A 16,801-nucleotide genomic window follows, 5' to 3' on the forward strand; every position below is an offset into this window, starting at 1 on the left:
TCTAGGTGGCAAAGAGACACAGCATGATGTTTGGAAATATAATTCTTCAATCAACAAATGGATTCAAATTGAGTATTTGAACATAGGCCGCTGGAGGCATAAAATGGTGGTATTAGGTGGCAAGGTCTATGTGATTGGAGGTTTTGATGGCTTACAGAGGATCAACAATGTGGAGACCTATGATCCCTTCCATAACTGCTGGTCAGAGGTATAGCAGATTATTTCTATGAGTAATTTTGTATTATTACTTCAAAGCTTTAAAAATGAAGTATGTGCCAATGTAGGTATATGGCTTTCTGATCTCTCTGCTCCCACTGAGAACATTTTTGGTGGCTCCAAGCTTCCCTCTTAATAGGAGCCATTGCTTCAGCATTGCTGATCAGGTCAGAGAAACAACTTCCTTCCAGACGGGGGAGCTCTGCGTGGGCACCTGTCTATCCTGGCAAGAAGCCCAGATGTAGAGGGGAGGCTTGGTTCTAACCTCAGTCTGCATGTCTGAGCTCAGAGTCTGTCTCCTCAGATGCCATCTGCCCTTGTTGTCTCCCCAGTGGGCATACAGAGATCCCTTTCCTACACTGTTTACTGATTCAGAGTCATTTGGTAGTGTTTAGAAGTTAGCCCTTCCAATTATGCTAGGTGAATAAACTCCGGAGATCTGCTGTACAACATTATGCTTACAGATAACAGCACTGCATTGTATGCTTAAAAAGTTGTTAAGAGATATCCTTTTGTAGTTCATAAGTGTGATGATTGGGTCTTCAAACCATTGTGTGACATGTGCCGCCCTCAAACCTTGTTACAACCTTGGCACATTACCTGTCCGATGTGGAAAAAAAATTTGTTAAGAGAGTAGATCTCATGTTAAATGTCATAATAATAATAATAATAAGAGTAAAACAGTTTCAGTTCCTGTATTTCCAGGTTATTCTTAATTACAAATTTTCTTTCTCCTTATGAGACTATATGTCAGAGTATGTTCCACTTTGGGGAGTGTAAAACATGGCCATCAGAGGCACAAGCAAAGGTAGCTACATCATCATGGCATCTAACCAAGCAAGACCTGTCAACCTGAAAACTGCTATATAGCCCTTCATATTTTATAGGAGTGTGCCCTACATCTTCTCAACTTGTCAAGTGCCATGACAGCTGCTCCATGACCCAAGAGGGCCATGTCAAAAGGCAAGAAGCTCTTGGAAGTCCCCTTGAGTGCCCTGGGGTTCACAGGGTAGAAGCACAGGTCTGGCTAAATACCAAAATCTTCATGCTGCCCCAGAGTGGGAGTCTGCTTACCTGTGGTCCCCTGAAACCCTTATATCAGCTTTTCTTCCTAGATAAAAGCAATAAGGGCAATGGCACATAGTAGGCACTCAGTAAATATTTTTTGAATGAAGGAACACATGAATGAATAGAAATATGCATGTTTGAGAAAGTATTTTCCTCCAAATAGTGGCTGGTTTCATCTGTATAAGCACTTATTCCTATGTACACCTTCCCTCCCCTGATAGCTGGACTCTGGGAGAAACAGGCTGGAAACATCCAACACTGAACCCGTTCTGGCCTGTCCAGAGCCTGCAGAGAGGGTGGGAAATGAGTGCTTTGACCTCATGTCTCAAGGGGAGTCAAGCCCACAGGCCTTGTGACTTCAGGCAAAGGATGCCCAGGCTTATGTTCTCGAGCTCCTGGCCTGTGTCCTGTGAACCACTGCAGCAGTCTGGGGGCAGTCTGTAGCTGTGTGACTGACAGCTTCTCCTGATGCCCTGTGCCTCCACAGGCAGCACCCCTTCTTGTCCACGTCAGTTCCTTCGCAGCTACCAGCCATAAGAAGAAACTCTATGTGATTGGGGGCGGGCCCAATGGGAAACTGGCCACAGACAAGACTCAGTGTTATGACCCTTCAACCAATAAATGGAATTTAAAGTCGTCCATGCCGGTGGAGGCCAAATGCATCAATGCTGTCAGTTTCCGGGACCGCATCTATGTTGTTGGTAAGTAAATGAATGGCATCTTATTTATCTGAGGTCCGCCACCCATGCAGCCATGGGGGTAGATCAGATAAGGCCCTCCTGGGAACTCACATGGATTCCTGGGTGATGTGGGTGAGGTGGAAAAGGAAGAGAAGGGATTGGTCCAGGCCTTGGTGGGAATTACCTTGTAGTACTACTGGACACAGAGACAGCCCACGTTTAGGGTACATACAAAATAGACTGACAGTGGGGCCCAGTGGAGGAGCCAGAAGTTGCCACAGGAACGAAGTGTGCTGCAAACATTAGCAAATGTATGAAAATTGAAGTGTGCACAGTACAGTAAGTGACCGATGAATGGTAGCTATCATTATTTCTTATTTTGTGTTCATGGGAATTTTACTCTTTCCACTTGCTCTGGGGCTCTGAAAAGTTGCATTTAGCCACAAGGAAAGCCTGGCTAGCCATACCACAGTTGGTATGGAATTGTTAAGGACGACGGATGTCAATACCAACTACTCATTAGAATCACCTAGGGAGCTTTTTACAAAAATATGCATAGCTAGGCCCTATTCCAGAGCAATTATATCAGAATGAGAGGGAGCACGTTGGTCTACAGTACAAGGTGTTTCTTTTTTTTTAATTTTTATTTAATGTTTTACTTATTTTTGAGAGAGAGAGACAGAGTATGAGCAGGGGAGGGGCAGAGAGAGAGAGAAAGGGAGACATAGAATCTGAAGCAGGCTCTAGGCTCTGAGCTGTCAACACAGAGCCCAACGCCGGGCTTGAACTTGTGAACCTCGCAATGGTGACCTGAGCTGAAGTTGGACATTTAACTGACTGAGCCACCCAGGCGCCCCAACAGTGCAAGGTGTTTCTAATGTGCAGGTGACTTTCATGTGCAGCCATGACTGAGAATTACTGATTAAGGAGATGCCAAAAATATGTAACTTCAGCAAACAAGAACTAATCAGAGCAGGCTTCCTGGAGGCAGAATACAGGAACAGATTAAGGAAAACCCCCTTCTCTCTCTTGCTTCAGGTTTCCTGTGTGTTTATGGTCAGCCTCATGACTTCAAAGCTCATCTTAAAATGGGTAACTTGGGCTGGCGTCCCAGGTCATGCTCAGTCTACAAAGAGACGCCACCACCTCTAGTCACTGCCATGTATCGATAGCTTCTGTGTACCAGGCTTTCTGCAGGTGCTTTATGAGCATGGTCCTTCTGACGTCTTACAACCACCGCAGCCTCAGTGCTTATGGTTACAGTAAAAAAGTGGCAGAGCTGGGGTTGTGAGCTGAGTGCCCCAGCTGTACCAGGCGGTATTTCTTCTAGGGAGCAGTCTTAGGATACATTTTGGCACCACGTGAAGCCAGTCGTCCTTGAGACCCTGATTAGCGCCTGGCAGCAGAGTTTAAGGGGCTCTGTGAAGTGTTTCCAGCACAGACATACTGTCCCTAGAATCCATTAGAGCTTTCTGGAGAGCCGTGAAGCTCCTATTTCCATTGGCGAGATGGTAGATTTGACCTAGCAGAAGTGGGCTTTTTGTGGTTAAAGGGGAAGAAAACCAGAAAAAACAGTGAGAGCCCACCGTGTTTCCCTTCCTCCTCAGGAGGGGCTATGAGAGCGCTGTACGCCTACAGTCCTCTGGAAGACAGCTGGTGCCTGGTGACCCAGCTCAGCCACGAGAGGGCCAGCTGCGGCATCGCGCCCTGCAACAACCGACTCTACATCACTGGGGGGCGGGACGAGAAGAACGAGGTCATCGCCACGGTGCTGTGCTGGGACCCCGAGGCCCAGAAACTGACGGAGGAGTGTGTCCTGCCCCGGGGGGTGTCGCACCACGGCAGTGTCACCATCAGGAAATCTTACACCCACATCCGGAGGATCGTGCCCGGAGCCGTGTCGGTGTGACTGCGGGAGGGCGGAGCCACGGGGGCGCGGGGCGAGGTGCCAGGAGACCTCCCTCCTCACCTGTTGCCCGGGTTCGTCCCACTTCAGACAGCAGGCTGGGCTGGAGCTACAGGACACACACCTGGGTTCCCCGCGGCTCCGCATGGGAGCTCCTTTCGGAAGTCACAGCTTTGGGACACCAGCCAGGAATGTTTGTGCGATCTACCTCAGGAGGGAAGAAGAGTAATATGTAACATTCAGGACAGACCTGTCCCCTGCCAGGTTCTGTGCCAAGCACTTTTGTGTATCAATTTGTTTAACCACCATACAGACCTGGTCACCGGACATTATCACTTCTGTTTTACAGGTGAGGAAACTGAGTTTCAGAGAGGCGAAGTACTTTGTCCCTGGTCACCCAGATTATAAGTAGCTAAGCCAAGAGGCTAACTCCAGGTCTTTTCAATTTCAAGGTCAGTGACGGTTCTGTCATGCTGCCTATTTCTGCATAGGAAAACAACAAACTAAACTGGCTCATTTTTTGTTTCTGACAAGTTTGCTGAAGGATTCACTCAGCAAGGTGAGGAAATAAAGTTTTTTTTTTCTTTCTTTTTTTTCTTATATTTAAACCACATGGAATCCTTGGTGTTAGAGCCTTGGGCTCCTCGTCAAGAGGGTTTCAAGTGTTGTTCCATCTGACAGGACCGGAAGATGGGTCTGGGAAGACCTATATGCTTTGAAAGAGATAAAAAATAACTTCTCACCCATCAAAACCTCTTTTTTTTTTTAATGATCACAGAGGTGCATTTTGGACTAGAACTCTTGTTGCCACACACAATTGTACCTTCAGCAGAGTCCAGTGCCCCGGCCTCTCAACGTCCAACACTTGTATTGCAGTGTTACAAGGGGTTTCCCAGAGACTCAGAATACTGTTTTTGTTGTTGTTTTTAATGTAAACATCCCTACACTGCTGGCCACTGCAAGAATGACTGACTCTTCTTGACAGTATACTTTCTGCTTTTTAGACTGTGACTCGAGTCCATGTCCCTGAGACCCCACCCTCCTGGAACCTTAGTTTTCAGGATCCTTTCAAGCCCTTCTGTTTGGTTTTTGGTTCAGTTTGGCACAATTTTGACTCAAGGAGTGGAGTCTGTCCTTCGCTCTGATAGAGCTTTCCAATGAGCTCACTGGAAATTCATTCTAATCCCCAAGTTGGGGAAACAGATTAAGAGATCCTGTTTCATGTGCTGTACTTAAAGAGCAACAACAATGATAGCAACATAGTAACTGCATTACCCAGTGCGTTTTATTTTCATCATATGATTTCAAATCTCTTTAATAGAGTTTTATTTCATGTCAGAGGCAGCACATTGTGCCTGTACTTCTGGAACAGTTTGGGCAGTAGCGGTTTTAGAGTTTATAGTGAGTTGAATTTTCATAGAAAAGTTATGGTTAGAAGAAGCTTAAAGTTCCAAGCTGATAAAAAAGGACTTGGAACATTACAAATGAGATTTCTGTGTATGCTTAGATCATTGAGGATAAATATAAACACATGTTGGTGTGTGAAAAGCGCTGTGCCTTAGAATCAGGTGTGACAGTTCAGCTCCCTGCTACAAAAAGTAGGAAGGGAAAATACAAACATATCTGGGGACATTTAGAACACATTACAGTACGTGATGTACTTACTTATGAGCACTAATAACCTTAACAAAGCTTTCAACTGAAACAAGTTAATCTAGTTCCATTTAGCAGACATTCAAGGAGTTCTTTCTGTTTGTCAAGACTTTGGGACACAAACAGGTAAGATAACCACCCCTGAAACATTCAATAAACAGGTAAACAGGCCACTAGTCAACATTATAGTTTTCATCAAGTTAGAGAAAAATGATACATCTACAAAGTTATGAAGTTACACCCACTTCTTTATTGCCCTTCCAGTGCTCTTCTTGGGAAGCTGTGCTCTTAGGTCAATGATGCGGCCATCGCTTACATACTTGACTTCCTTTGAGATAGTCTTCAGAAACCATTTATGAGTTATAGGAGCAATCATTTTCTGAAGATGATTTCAGGAAGAACTTCCAAAAAGTCTATCCAATGACAACATCAGTGGCATTTGCAGAGAGCTCCCCTCAGAAAGAGAGTGCTCCTTGTCATCGAGAACTTTTGTTAAGAACAGTTGACAAATTTTGTGCCCATCAGTGGATCAGCCTTACTCTGGGAAAGTGAGGATTCAAGACCTCTGTGTTATAAATCTGCTTCTAACTGCAGGACCCAAGTTTCAGGACTAGTTCAGAAAATGTAAATGAAGTCAAGGAAAGGATTCTGTGTCATTTTTCATTAAATATTTATTTTTGAGACAGAAAGAGACAGAGCGTGAGTGGGGGAGGGGCAGGTAGAGAGGGAGACCCAGACTCCAAAGCAGGCTCCAAGCTCTGAGCTGTCAGCACAGAGCCAGAGGCAGGGCTCAAACCCACAAACCGGGACATCGTGACCTGAGCCGAAGTCAGATGCTTAACAGACTGAGTCACCCAGGTGCCCCAGCTTCTATGTCATTTTAATGTCACTAGATATGCAGGTCAATTGTAAAATCTCAGATGCCTGGCCCTCAAGAGAGATCCTCAATAATGGCATGGGTTGGCAGACAGATACACCTGTTAAGATGACACAGAGTCCTGCACTTAAGGCTGCCAGTCAGTAGCTTTTAGGGAAATAAGAGTTCAAGTAATTCAGAGAAACTTTATAAGCGTGTCAGGATTTAAGCTTTTAGGCACTAGCCAAGGATGGAAGCTCTTAAAATCTAATTTCCATTTACAGATAAACAATCAATCGAAAAATCTAGTTTGTGTGATTGTCGTACCCATACCACCATCGGGGGATGAGGCAAATTGGCACCAGATGAGTAAGAGGCAAAGGGCCCTAGGACTGAGGAAGGGTATGTGGAACATCCTGGCATAACACAATGGATCTTGAAGCAGGTCATGTGAATGGACAGAGTATCCCTGTCTGGGAGGAAAAGGATGAGGTAGGAGGAGGAAGACAAGGTCAGGTTTAAGGATACAGGTCTAGAAAATGATATCATGGTCCCTAGAGTTTGTGAGCATGACTGCATTCTAGAGAAGGGTAAGGGAAGAATAAGGAACAGAGGTTTCAGGGAGTGGCTTCCAGGAGAAGAAAGGCACAAATGAGAGCAGGACTGGCAGCCAGACCCACTTGTTGGGGGCAGGGGTGCCTCTGAGCTTCTTGGCAGGGTCTTCTATTTTACTGCACTTAAAGAGAATGAGGCCCAGAGGCTCTGATGGGATGGAAACTGTAGGAGAGGTTAAGGGACCCTAGTTCCCACAACTGATCTGAAATGGGCAGGGAGCTGATCTCACCTGAACATCAACAGATACATGTTCTCTTCTTAGCCTTCCCCACATCTTGCAATCAATGACTTCAGGAAACACACACACACTCACATACTCACATTTTGCCCTTGAACTCAAACCATTTCTCAGGGAAATACAAATATCATTTGCTTATAGCTGTGAAAGTATAGCTTTGCTATTTATAAAAGCACTTGATGTACTGTTGTTATTTATATATCCTACTTGATTTTGAAAAAGAAAAGTACTCATTAGAATTTTCAGAGTGGGCAAATACCACAGGAATTTCCTATATAAGGTCCTAACTTGGGGTTGAAAGTTCATTTTTTCCTTTAATATTTGATTTGAGTGTTGTATTGGATCTCATAATCTGAAGAGTCAATCTTCATGGAAATCCACAGATATCTCAAGTATGGCTATTGCAAAACCAGTTTTGGCAGGCTGAATATTCATATTTATGGGTAAAAATAGTCAACACTTAGTTGGCTAAGTCCTTCAAGCATTTTGGTTATATGAATCTGTATTTTTTTAAATGATCAAACTAAGGATATTGTTTATATGTAAGTATACAAATAAAATTTGTATTTATTCAATAATGTGTGTGGAATGGATAAGATTATGTTATATACAATCACTAGGTGAATTTTTTTTTTTTTTTGCTTGTTTTGGCTGATATGAGTTACTGGTATCTGAATAGAAATTAATTTATGAGGTGGAAATTTAAAACATTTCAGTTGGTTCAAGAGGGTTTCAATAAAATCATAGGATAGAATTGATCAGAGGTGGTCTATGGAATGGCAAAAATTAGATAGCTTTTACCTCCTTAAAGTCTCGTTGCCTCTGAGCATGCTTTTTACCAACGCACTTGCAAACTATGACTCTTTAATTTTTTTTTTTCAACGTTTATTAATTTTGGGACAGAGAGAGACAGAGCATGAACGGGGGAGGGGCAGAGAGAGAGGGAGACACAGAATCGGAAACAGGCTCCAGGCTCTGAGCCATCAACCCAGAGCCTGACGCGGGGCTCGAACTCACGGACCGCGAGATCGTGACCTGGCTGAGATCGTGACCTGGCTGAAGTCGGACGCTTAACCGACTGCGCCACCCAGGCGCCCCAGTATCACTCTTATTTTGCCTGCCTTATCCCTTCTTACAAAAGCCACCTTCTAGGCTTCTGATTTCTGACTCTTAACCCTGTCTTCACCAGTGTCACTGTGTTGTTTCTGAAGCCTTAACCAACCTGTGTGTCTCAAATCAGGGCACAGGGAACTTGGCATAAGAGACAGTGAGCTGTACTTTTCGGCCACTGGAGAATTTGTCATCAATTTAGTTTGTTTTGGATTACAATACAAAGATCCTATGCCACTGAAATGCAGAATCTGAAGTTTTAAAGAAATGTGGGGTCACATGAATAGCTTTAGACCATTCCTCCTGGCCTCCCAAGAAATAGAGGTTCTGGCTCATCTGCTCCAGGGATTCTGGATGGAAAACCTTGGGAAGCATAGCCCCATCTCACCGGTGGGAAGTGTTCTAGAGTTAATCCTGGGCAATAGATCTGACCCACGAGCTGTGGGTCAAAATGGAGTTTTGACCTTATGTTCACTGCTGATCCCTCCAGTTCCCCTGCTGCGTCTAAGTAAGTGGCAATCTGATGCCTGGGCATCCTGGCCAGGGCCTGGCATCTGCCCAACTCTCCTTGGCTCCTTTCCTGCTCTTGGTGTTCCCTGCTGGTATGTGGCATCCTCTGGACCAGCCTCCTTTTCACTGGAGATGTGGCCTTCATATAGGATCTCTATTCTCCCCTGCCTTCTATGGGCTCATGTCCCATTGTCTGTCCCCTTGGTGCTGGGAACTGATTTGGGTTAGGTCCCACCCACTCCCAAGCTGCCCAGTATCAGCCTGCCTGATTACCAGTCACACTGGTTTTCACTTCCATTTTTTGTTTTGAACACCTAGGGATTTTCCTTTTCTTCTTGCATGCTTAGATGGCTCCTTTGTTTCGGTTCCTGCATGGCAGGCTACCTGGACACCCATGCCTGCCCCATCCAGTCATCCATCTGGGTCCCCAACGTGCTGTCTCCCTTGGGGTCTCCAAGCATAGAACCCTCATTACCCTTCTTGTGTTGTCCTCTAGCTATCCCAGCACCAAAGCATCTCTAAGGGTCTCCTGATTTCTGAAGTTTGGACAAAGAACAAAAGAAGATATGAGACTTCCTGGCTACATATTCTTTGAGACGGTTTATGGGTAAGGAAACTTTCCTTTTCCCTTAGTAAAACTAACCCGGATCCTCCAAGTTTGGCAGTGGAGGGAGAAACTCCCCGCGGAGACAGAGAGTTGGATCTCATAATCCCAACTGTTGTCCCTATAAGGAAAGAGTCCTATACATGGCTCTGAATTTCCCAAAGGACATTGCAGACCAGGCTGGAACAGCTGAATAAGACTTTACTGATGACTGAGAGATGATATAGGGAAATAAGCACAACAAGGAGCAACGCTCTGGACAATGAGGATAAGATTCAGCTGTCCTTGAAAAGCAGTGTTATCCATAGGAGGTGTGTGTGTGTGTGCGTGTGTGTGTGTGTGTGTGTGTTCACGTGTGTGTGTACATGCTGTCAACAATAAAGCTGGACATAGTTAAAATGGAAAAAAACAGATTTTATCCAGTAACTACTGACAGTAGAGAAAAGAGCTGAGCCCCATTCTGATTTGTGCACAGCTGACTAGGTGCTTTAAAGGGAAAATTGAGAAGGGGAGGGGATGGGGAGCTGGTGGGCACTGAAGTAAAGGCCGGGATGTGAAAAATTACAAAACATTGGTCAGTAAATGTGATTATTCCAGCTGTCTGCTGGCTGGCAGTGTTGAACTTAGGGTTGTATCCTCCCACAGAGACTGGCAGCCAGGGGCCCTGTACTTCCAGATTGTTACATTCAAAGGATGACTTTCAGGTCCTTGAGAAAGACATGCTGGGCCATAAGAGATACATACGTATATCTCTCAAAGGAACAGAGGAAGGGTTTACAATCCTAAGCCCTTTTTAGTAAATGCCCTAAGAAAGGGAGGTTAGGGGCCTATCATCAGGTATTGGTTAGAACAGATGGCAAATTCTTTTGGCAGTCTTGACCTTTTCCAGACAGATACATAAAAGGAGGGCTGGTTCACCCCGGGGATGTGTTCTTAGGCAGCCATGCTAGGGTTGATCAAGTCTGTTAATGCAAGAGTTTGAATGGAGTGTTCACGCAAAGAATTTTTGCCATTTTCAGTGACCCAGGTATATTTGCTTCATGGAAGAGATACAATTAAAGGAATAGGTGTGCTCACCACTTGTACTGCTGGTGGGGATATTTTAAGAGTGAACTGCCCATTTTCTGCAACTTAACACAAGCCCACTGTGAGACCAGGAGTGCCAAACCCCCTCCTTCTAGAATATTCTAAAGACGACTAAAGAGAAAAATAATACTAAAACTTCTTTCGATGTACATAGGCCAGAGTGGTGTTCTAAAACATTTTGGACTATGTCCCGCAGTTTCAAAATGGAAACATTTTCAATATTTTCTGTTCTGTTTTTTAAGTTTTATTTATTTATTTTGAGAGAGAGAGGAACTCAAGCAGGCTCCACACTGTTAGTGCAGAGCCTGATGTGGGGCTCAGTCCCATGAACTGTGAGATCAAGGGTCAGATGCTCAACCTACTGAGCCATCGAGGTGCCCATCTATTCCATTTTTTTAAAGTTTTATTTATTTATTTTGAGAGAGAGACAGAGCAGGGGAAAGGCAGACAGAGAGGGAGAGAGAGAATCCCAAACAGGCTCTGTGCTGTCAGTGCAAAGCCCAATATGGGGCTTGAATTCACAAACTGTGAGATCATGATCTGAGCTGAAATCAAGAGTCCGATGCTTAACTGACTGAGCCACCCAGGCGCTCCTATTCTATTTTCTCTTAAAATGCTGTTCACAACTTATTAAGGTAATTTCATCACCTACCCATGGGTCACAAGTCACAACAAGCCACATCTGAAAAATACAAGGTGTCTGGGCACAAACTTAGACAAAGACAGGGCAGGGGTGAGGGAAGAGGCGGTTGACAAACCCTTGGTTTAACACTTAAAACATACCAGAGGGAAAAATCTTGAGTGCACGAAGAAACCCATGTGACTGACCTTGTAGGTAATAGTCTATTCTTTTATAACAAAAGTATAGTAATGGTAGCATCTATTGTGTAATTTCCCAGAAACATGGCACACAGCCAGAAATAGTAGACGAGGCTGGGATAGTGACAAAACCAGTCTAGGAAGGAATGATGGGGTTTTCATGATCAAAGTGCATCCTGGTAAAATGTTGCATTCCCAGAAAACTTCAACCTAGAAACCTGGAGGAAAACAATACATTAGGCTTTGTTCTGGCTGAATCATAAATAGACATTGGTTGGAGGAAGTAACGGGGTTGGTCTTTGTGAAACAATGCCGCAAATGTTTATTGAGCACCTACTATGTGCCAGGCACAATTCTAGGCACTAGGGCTCTACATCCACAAATAAAACAAAGCTGCTGCTCTCAAAAGCTACCATTCTAGTGAAGAAAGGTCACAACGAAACAAGTATATAAATACGCCAAGTAGTGATAAATGCTGGAAAAGCAGGGTAAAGGGTACACCTGCTACTTTAAACAGGGTTAGCAGATGTACTTTCTGATAGAGACAGTTATGTAGAAATTTGGGTGAAGAGAAACTGCGATGCCTGTGAATATCTGGAGGAAGCATGTTCCAAATAGAAAAAACAGCAACAACAACAACAACAACAACACAACAACAACAACAAAACAACAACAACAACAAAAAACAAACAGAAGGAACAGCCAGTGCAAAGGCCCCAAGGCAGGAGGCTCAATGTCTTCGAGAAACAGTAAAAAGGTCTGTGTGGTTGGAGTGAATTCTGAGCGATGATAAGGAGTCTCAAGGCCACTGTAAGCACTTTGTATATGATCAGGTAAGATGATTGGTCACAAGACAAGTTTAGAAATACTAAAGATTCACCAATGTTACATACTTAAGCTTGTGGCTTACACATTCAACTGTGCTTCATTTACGGTGGCAGTTAGCAGCTAGGATCTGCTGAACACACGGTTTTTGTGAATCCAGCAAACATTATGCTCTTTCTCCAAATCCTTGGTCTTTCTGATCCTGCCCTGTGCACTCACATCAAGGTGGGCTGGGCTGACTCTCGCAAAGGCCTAGTTACCGGAGCCTGGGGGGTGGGGCTTGGGGAAAGCCACTCAAATAACTAAGATCTTTACCATTCCCTGCATAAATAAAAATGGCAGCACTCATGCATGGACATCCTGGTAAGAAGACCACTGGTGATGATATTGGTGGGGCGGGTCAAGGGGGATGGAAATAAGAACTTTTAAAGTCAGTGGCCCCCAGAAAGCCTAGATGATATTTGAAAACCTCTCATCAGTAGCCCAAACTAATGTGGACTGTGATTCAGCATGTTTAAAAACAAGTAAAAATCCTTAGTGGTTAAGTGCAAACCAACAATCTATTTAAAAATCTCTGTAAAATGTGTGGCAATTCACATTTTAGAAGTTAGATGCTAAAAGCATTCTTTCCAGATGACTTTAGAGATTGTGTCTTCCCAGACGGTGGCTGGAATCTTCAGTAGGAACCAAAGCTGGAGATGAGGTACATTAGACTGTTCCAATGTTGTCACCAGCCTCCCTGACTCCCAAGGGGAGATATCATAGAGGCTGGGTTTTTCTGGCCTTTGTAACTATAGCATCTTACATAGAATCTGTCGCCTGGCAGAAATAACGTACGGGGTCGGGTCCTGAGGAGTTGTCACCACAGCCGTTACCACCACCATAATTGATCACCTCCCAGACACTGTACACACATTAGAAGTTTTTATTAAAACCACTGATATCTTTTGTTTGGACTGTGCAATATTTCTAAAAATTGGCAACACTGGGGGGCACCTGGGCAGCTCAGTTGGTTAAGCATCCAACTTCGGCTCAGGTCATGATCTCGTGGTTCCTGAATTCAACCCTGGCATCAGGCCCTCTGCTGTCAGCATGGAACCCACTTTGATTCCCCTGTCCCCCTCTCTCTTTGCCCCTTCTTCGCCTGCTCTCTCTCTCTCTCAAAAATAAATAAACATTTTTTAAAAATTGGCAATACTGGGGCCATATTTCTACTTAACAAGTGTCTGGAACAGAACAGGGGATGTTCTCTTTAGAAAAGGGCTGTGTTTTCTAGTTTACCAGACTCCACTGACCCGCTTGGCCCCAGAGGCATTTGAATTTGTAGCTTCTGACATATACTATCTTGTTTAACCCTTGCACCAACTCTGTGAAGTAAATTGGTGCTTTATGGATGTGAAAACAGGCTCAGAGATGTTGAGTAACTTCTCAGGGTCAGGGCTGGACACAGGTCTGTGAGTTTCCGAAGCTGGTGATGCTTCTGCTATGCCCACTGCTGCTTGTGAGGAGGGGCCATATTGAGTGCAGTGATGACATGGGACCCATGTAACTCCATGATTGTTTGATTTGAGGATTTAGATCATGTATGTCACAATTCCAGAGTCACCCTGAAAAATATAGAAATCCTTATGGCTAACACACTATGTGGCCTGTGCAAAGCCAGAGACCCCTAACAAAATAACAAGGGATTGGAGATGACTTTTAAGTTGACTTCCAGCCCTGATGGACCTCCCTGCGGAGGAAGGACTGCACTTTTAAAAGATGTCCACTTGGGGGCGAAATATGATAATGAATTCCTTAGTTCCACCATGGTGATGGGGCACAGCCAAAGACTCCCAGGGTTTATTGTCTTAAAAGGAAAGGTCTGATGGGAACTGCCAAGCCCCAAGTCTCTGTCCTCTCCTTCTAGTTCTCTGCCAGGCGTCCTGCCTCAGAATGAGCTCCCAGAGCGACCATGGCCTGTTCTCTCCTGAAGTCAATGAATCTAACACAATATTGATTGTAAGATGCCTCTTTATTTTAGACTACTCTAACAAAGGAAATATGTTACAATGCTTCAATGATAGAATTTCACACTGATTGCTCACACCAGCTTTTCTTTGCTTTGAAATTTCTTTTCTGTGTCTTCAGAGAATTGGCTGTTTACCCTGCCCTTCACTTGTATTCCTTAACCTAAAATTGGCAATCTTTAGCACATATTCTCAGTACTAAAGCATAACAGCATCATTTCCTTAGGTGTTTTACAGCAGTTGCTTGTTGCTTTGCAAGAAAAAATGTGGGAGTGGGGTCAATCTCCCTCTAATGAATATTGATTTCCCTAATATAAAACTTATGTCCCAATGCTCTATTTCCTTGCTTTTCTGGACACGGTAACTTTTTGTTTCCGTGCCAAATCATAGCATTATTATCTTGAAGTCATTTCTTAGAAAAGCCTAGTTGAGATATAATTGGCATACAACAAACTGTACATCTTTAAAGTGTACTATTTGGGGGCACCTGGCTGGCTCAGTCGGTGGAGTGTGCAACTCGTGAACTCATGGTTGTGGGTTCGAGCTCTACATTGAATGTAGAGATGATTTTTAAAAAGTCTTTTAAAAAGTGTACTATTTGATGTTTTGACATGTGTATACTTTCATGAAACCATCATTACAAACAAGGTAATAAAACCATCCACCTTCAAAGGTTCTCCTGCCCCTTGGGACTCCCTCCCTCTCACCCATCCCCATCTCTCCATCAACCTGTACAGGCAGCCAGTGATCTGCTTTCTGTCAGTGAAGATCAGTTTGCATTTTCTAGAACTTTATATAAATGGAGTCATACAACTTGTATAAAAAAACCCAGCTTTGTTGAGATATTACATGGGACAAAATTCACCAGATGTAACTGTACAATTCAGTGGGTTTTAGTCCATCTACAGAGCTGTGCAAACATCACCAAAATCTGATTGTAGAATATTTTCATCACCCTAAAAGAAACTTCATGCCTCTTTGCAGTCAGTCCCTGTTCTACCCCAGCCCTAAGCAACCACTATTCTACTTTTGCCTCCATATGTTTACTTTTTCTTGACATTCCATACATATGGAATGATATAATATGTTCTGGCTGGCTTTTTAGATTTAGCATAATGTTTTCAAGGTTCATGTATGTAGTTAACATATATCATGTTTCATTCCTTTTTTTTAATTTTAATTTTTTAATTTACATCCAAAATAGTTAGCATATAATGCAACAGCGATTTCAGTAGATTCCTTAATGCCCCATACCCATTTAGCCCATCCCCCCTCCCACAACCCCTCCAACAACCCTCTGTTTATTCTCCATATTTAAGAGTCTCTTATGTTTTTGTCCCCCTCCATGTTTTTATATTATTTTTGTTTCCCTTCCCTTATGTTCATCTGTTCTGTGTCTTAAAGTCCTCATATGAGTGAAGTCATATGGTATTTGCCTTTCTCTGACTGACTAATTTCACTTAGCATAAAACCCTCTAGTTCCATCCACGTAGTTGCAAATGGCAAGATTTAATTCTTTTTGATTGCCGAGTCATACTCCATTTTATATATATACCACATCTTCTTTATCCATTCATCCATTGGTGGGCATTTGGGCTCTTTCCATACTTTGGCTATTGTTGATAGTGCTGCTATAAACATTGGGGTGCATGTGTCCCTTCAAAACAGCATACCTGTATCCCTTGGATAAATACCTAGTAGTGCAATTGCTGGGTCATAGGGCAGTTCTAGTTTTAATTTTTTGAGGAACCTCCACAGTGTTTTCCAGAGTGGCTGCACCAGCTTGCATTCCCACCAGCAATGCAAAAGAGATCCTTTCTCTCCGCATCCTCACTAACATCTGTTGTTGTCTGAGTTGTTAATGTTAGCCATTCTGACAGGTGTCAGGTGGTATCTCATGGTGGTTTTGATTTGTAATTTCCCTGATGATGAGCAATGTTGAGCATTTTTTAATGTGTCAGTTGGCCATCTGGATGTCTTCTTTGGAGAAGTGTCTATTCATGTCTGGTGCCATGTTTTCACTGGATTACTTGTTTTTTGGGGTGTTGAGTTGGATGTGTTCTTTATAAGATTTTGGATACTAACCCTTTATCTGATATGTCGTTTGCAAATATCTTTTCCCATTCTGTCTGTTGCCTTTTAGTTTTGCTTATTGTTTTCCTTCACTGTGCAGAAGCTTTTTATTTTGATGAGGTCCCAGTAGTTCATTTTTGCTTTTGTTTCCCTTGCCTCTGGAGACGTGTTGAGTAAGAAGTTGCCATGGCCAAGGTCAAAGAGGTTTTTGCCTGCTTTCTCCTCGAGGATTTTGATGGCTTCCTGTCTCACATTGAGGTCTTTCATCCATTTTGAGTTTATTTTTGTGTATGGTGTAAGGAAGTGGTCCAGTTTCATTCTTCTGCATGTCATTGTCCAGTTTTCTAGCACCACTTGCTGAAGAGAAATGGATATTCTTTCCTGCTTTGTCAAAGATTAGTTGGCCATACGTTTGTGGGTCCATTTCTGGGTTCTCTATTCTGTTCCATTGATCTGAGTGTCTGTTTTTGTGCCAGTACCATACTGTCTTGATGATTACAGCTTTGTAGTATAGCTTGAAGTCTGGGATTGTG

At 43.6% G+C, this 16,801-nt stretch overlaps 1 protein-coding gene and 1 non-coding gene across 11 annotated transcripts in view; both read left to right on the forward strand.

The window, feature by feature from the left end:
- Positions 1 to 16,801, forward strand: part of KLHL6 (kelch like family member 6) — a 148,201-nt gene that overhangs the window by 103,365 nt on the left and 28,035 nt on the right. For 5 of the 10 annotated variants that reach the window (XM_053221165.1, XM_053221164.1, XM_053221166.1 and 2 more), the window contains 3 exons: positions 6 to 208; positions 1,772 to 1,985; positions 3,572 to 4,634. In XM_053221165.1, coding sequence (XP_053077140.1) covers positions 6 to 208; positions 1,772 to 1,985; positions 3,572 to 3,873 — 719 coding nt within the window. In that variant the 3' untranslated portion in view covers positions 3,874 to 4,634. Of the gene's footprint in view, positions 1 to 5; positions 209 to 1,771; positions 1,986 to 3,571; positions 4,635 to 9,348; positions 9,460 to 16,801 lie in introns of those variants that run through there. The other 5 variants (XR_003420803.2, XR_008297785.1, XR_008297786.1 and 2 more) reach the window with 4 other exon arrangements.
- LOC113600035 (small nucleolar RNA U13) lies at positions 723 to 826 on the forward strand. The gene has a single exon (XR_003421014.1). It is a non-coding gene; the product is annotated as a small nucleolar RNA U13 (small nucleolar RNA).

This window comes from Acinonyx jubatus, chromosome C2, assembly GCF_027475565.1.
Source record: "Acinonyx jubatus isolate Ajub_Pintada_27869175 chromosome C2, VMU_Ajub_asm_v1.0, whole genome shotgun sequence".
Taxonomy (NCBI): Eukaryota; Metazoa; Chordata; class Mammalia; order Carnivora; family Felidae; genus Acinonyx; species Acinonyx jubatus.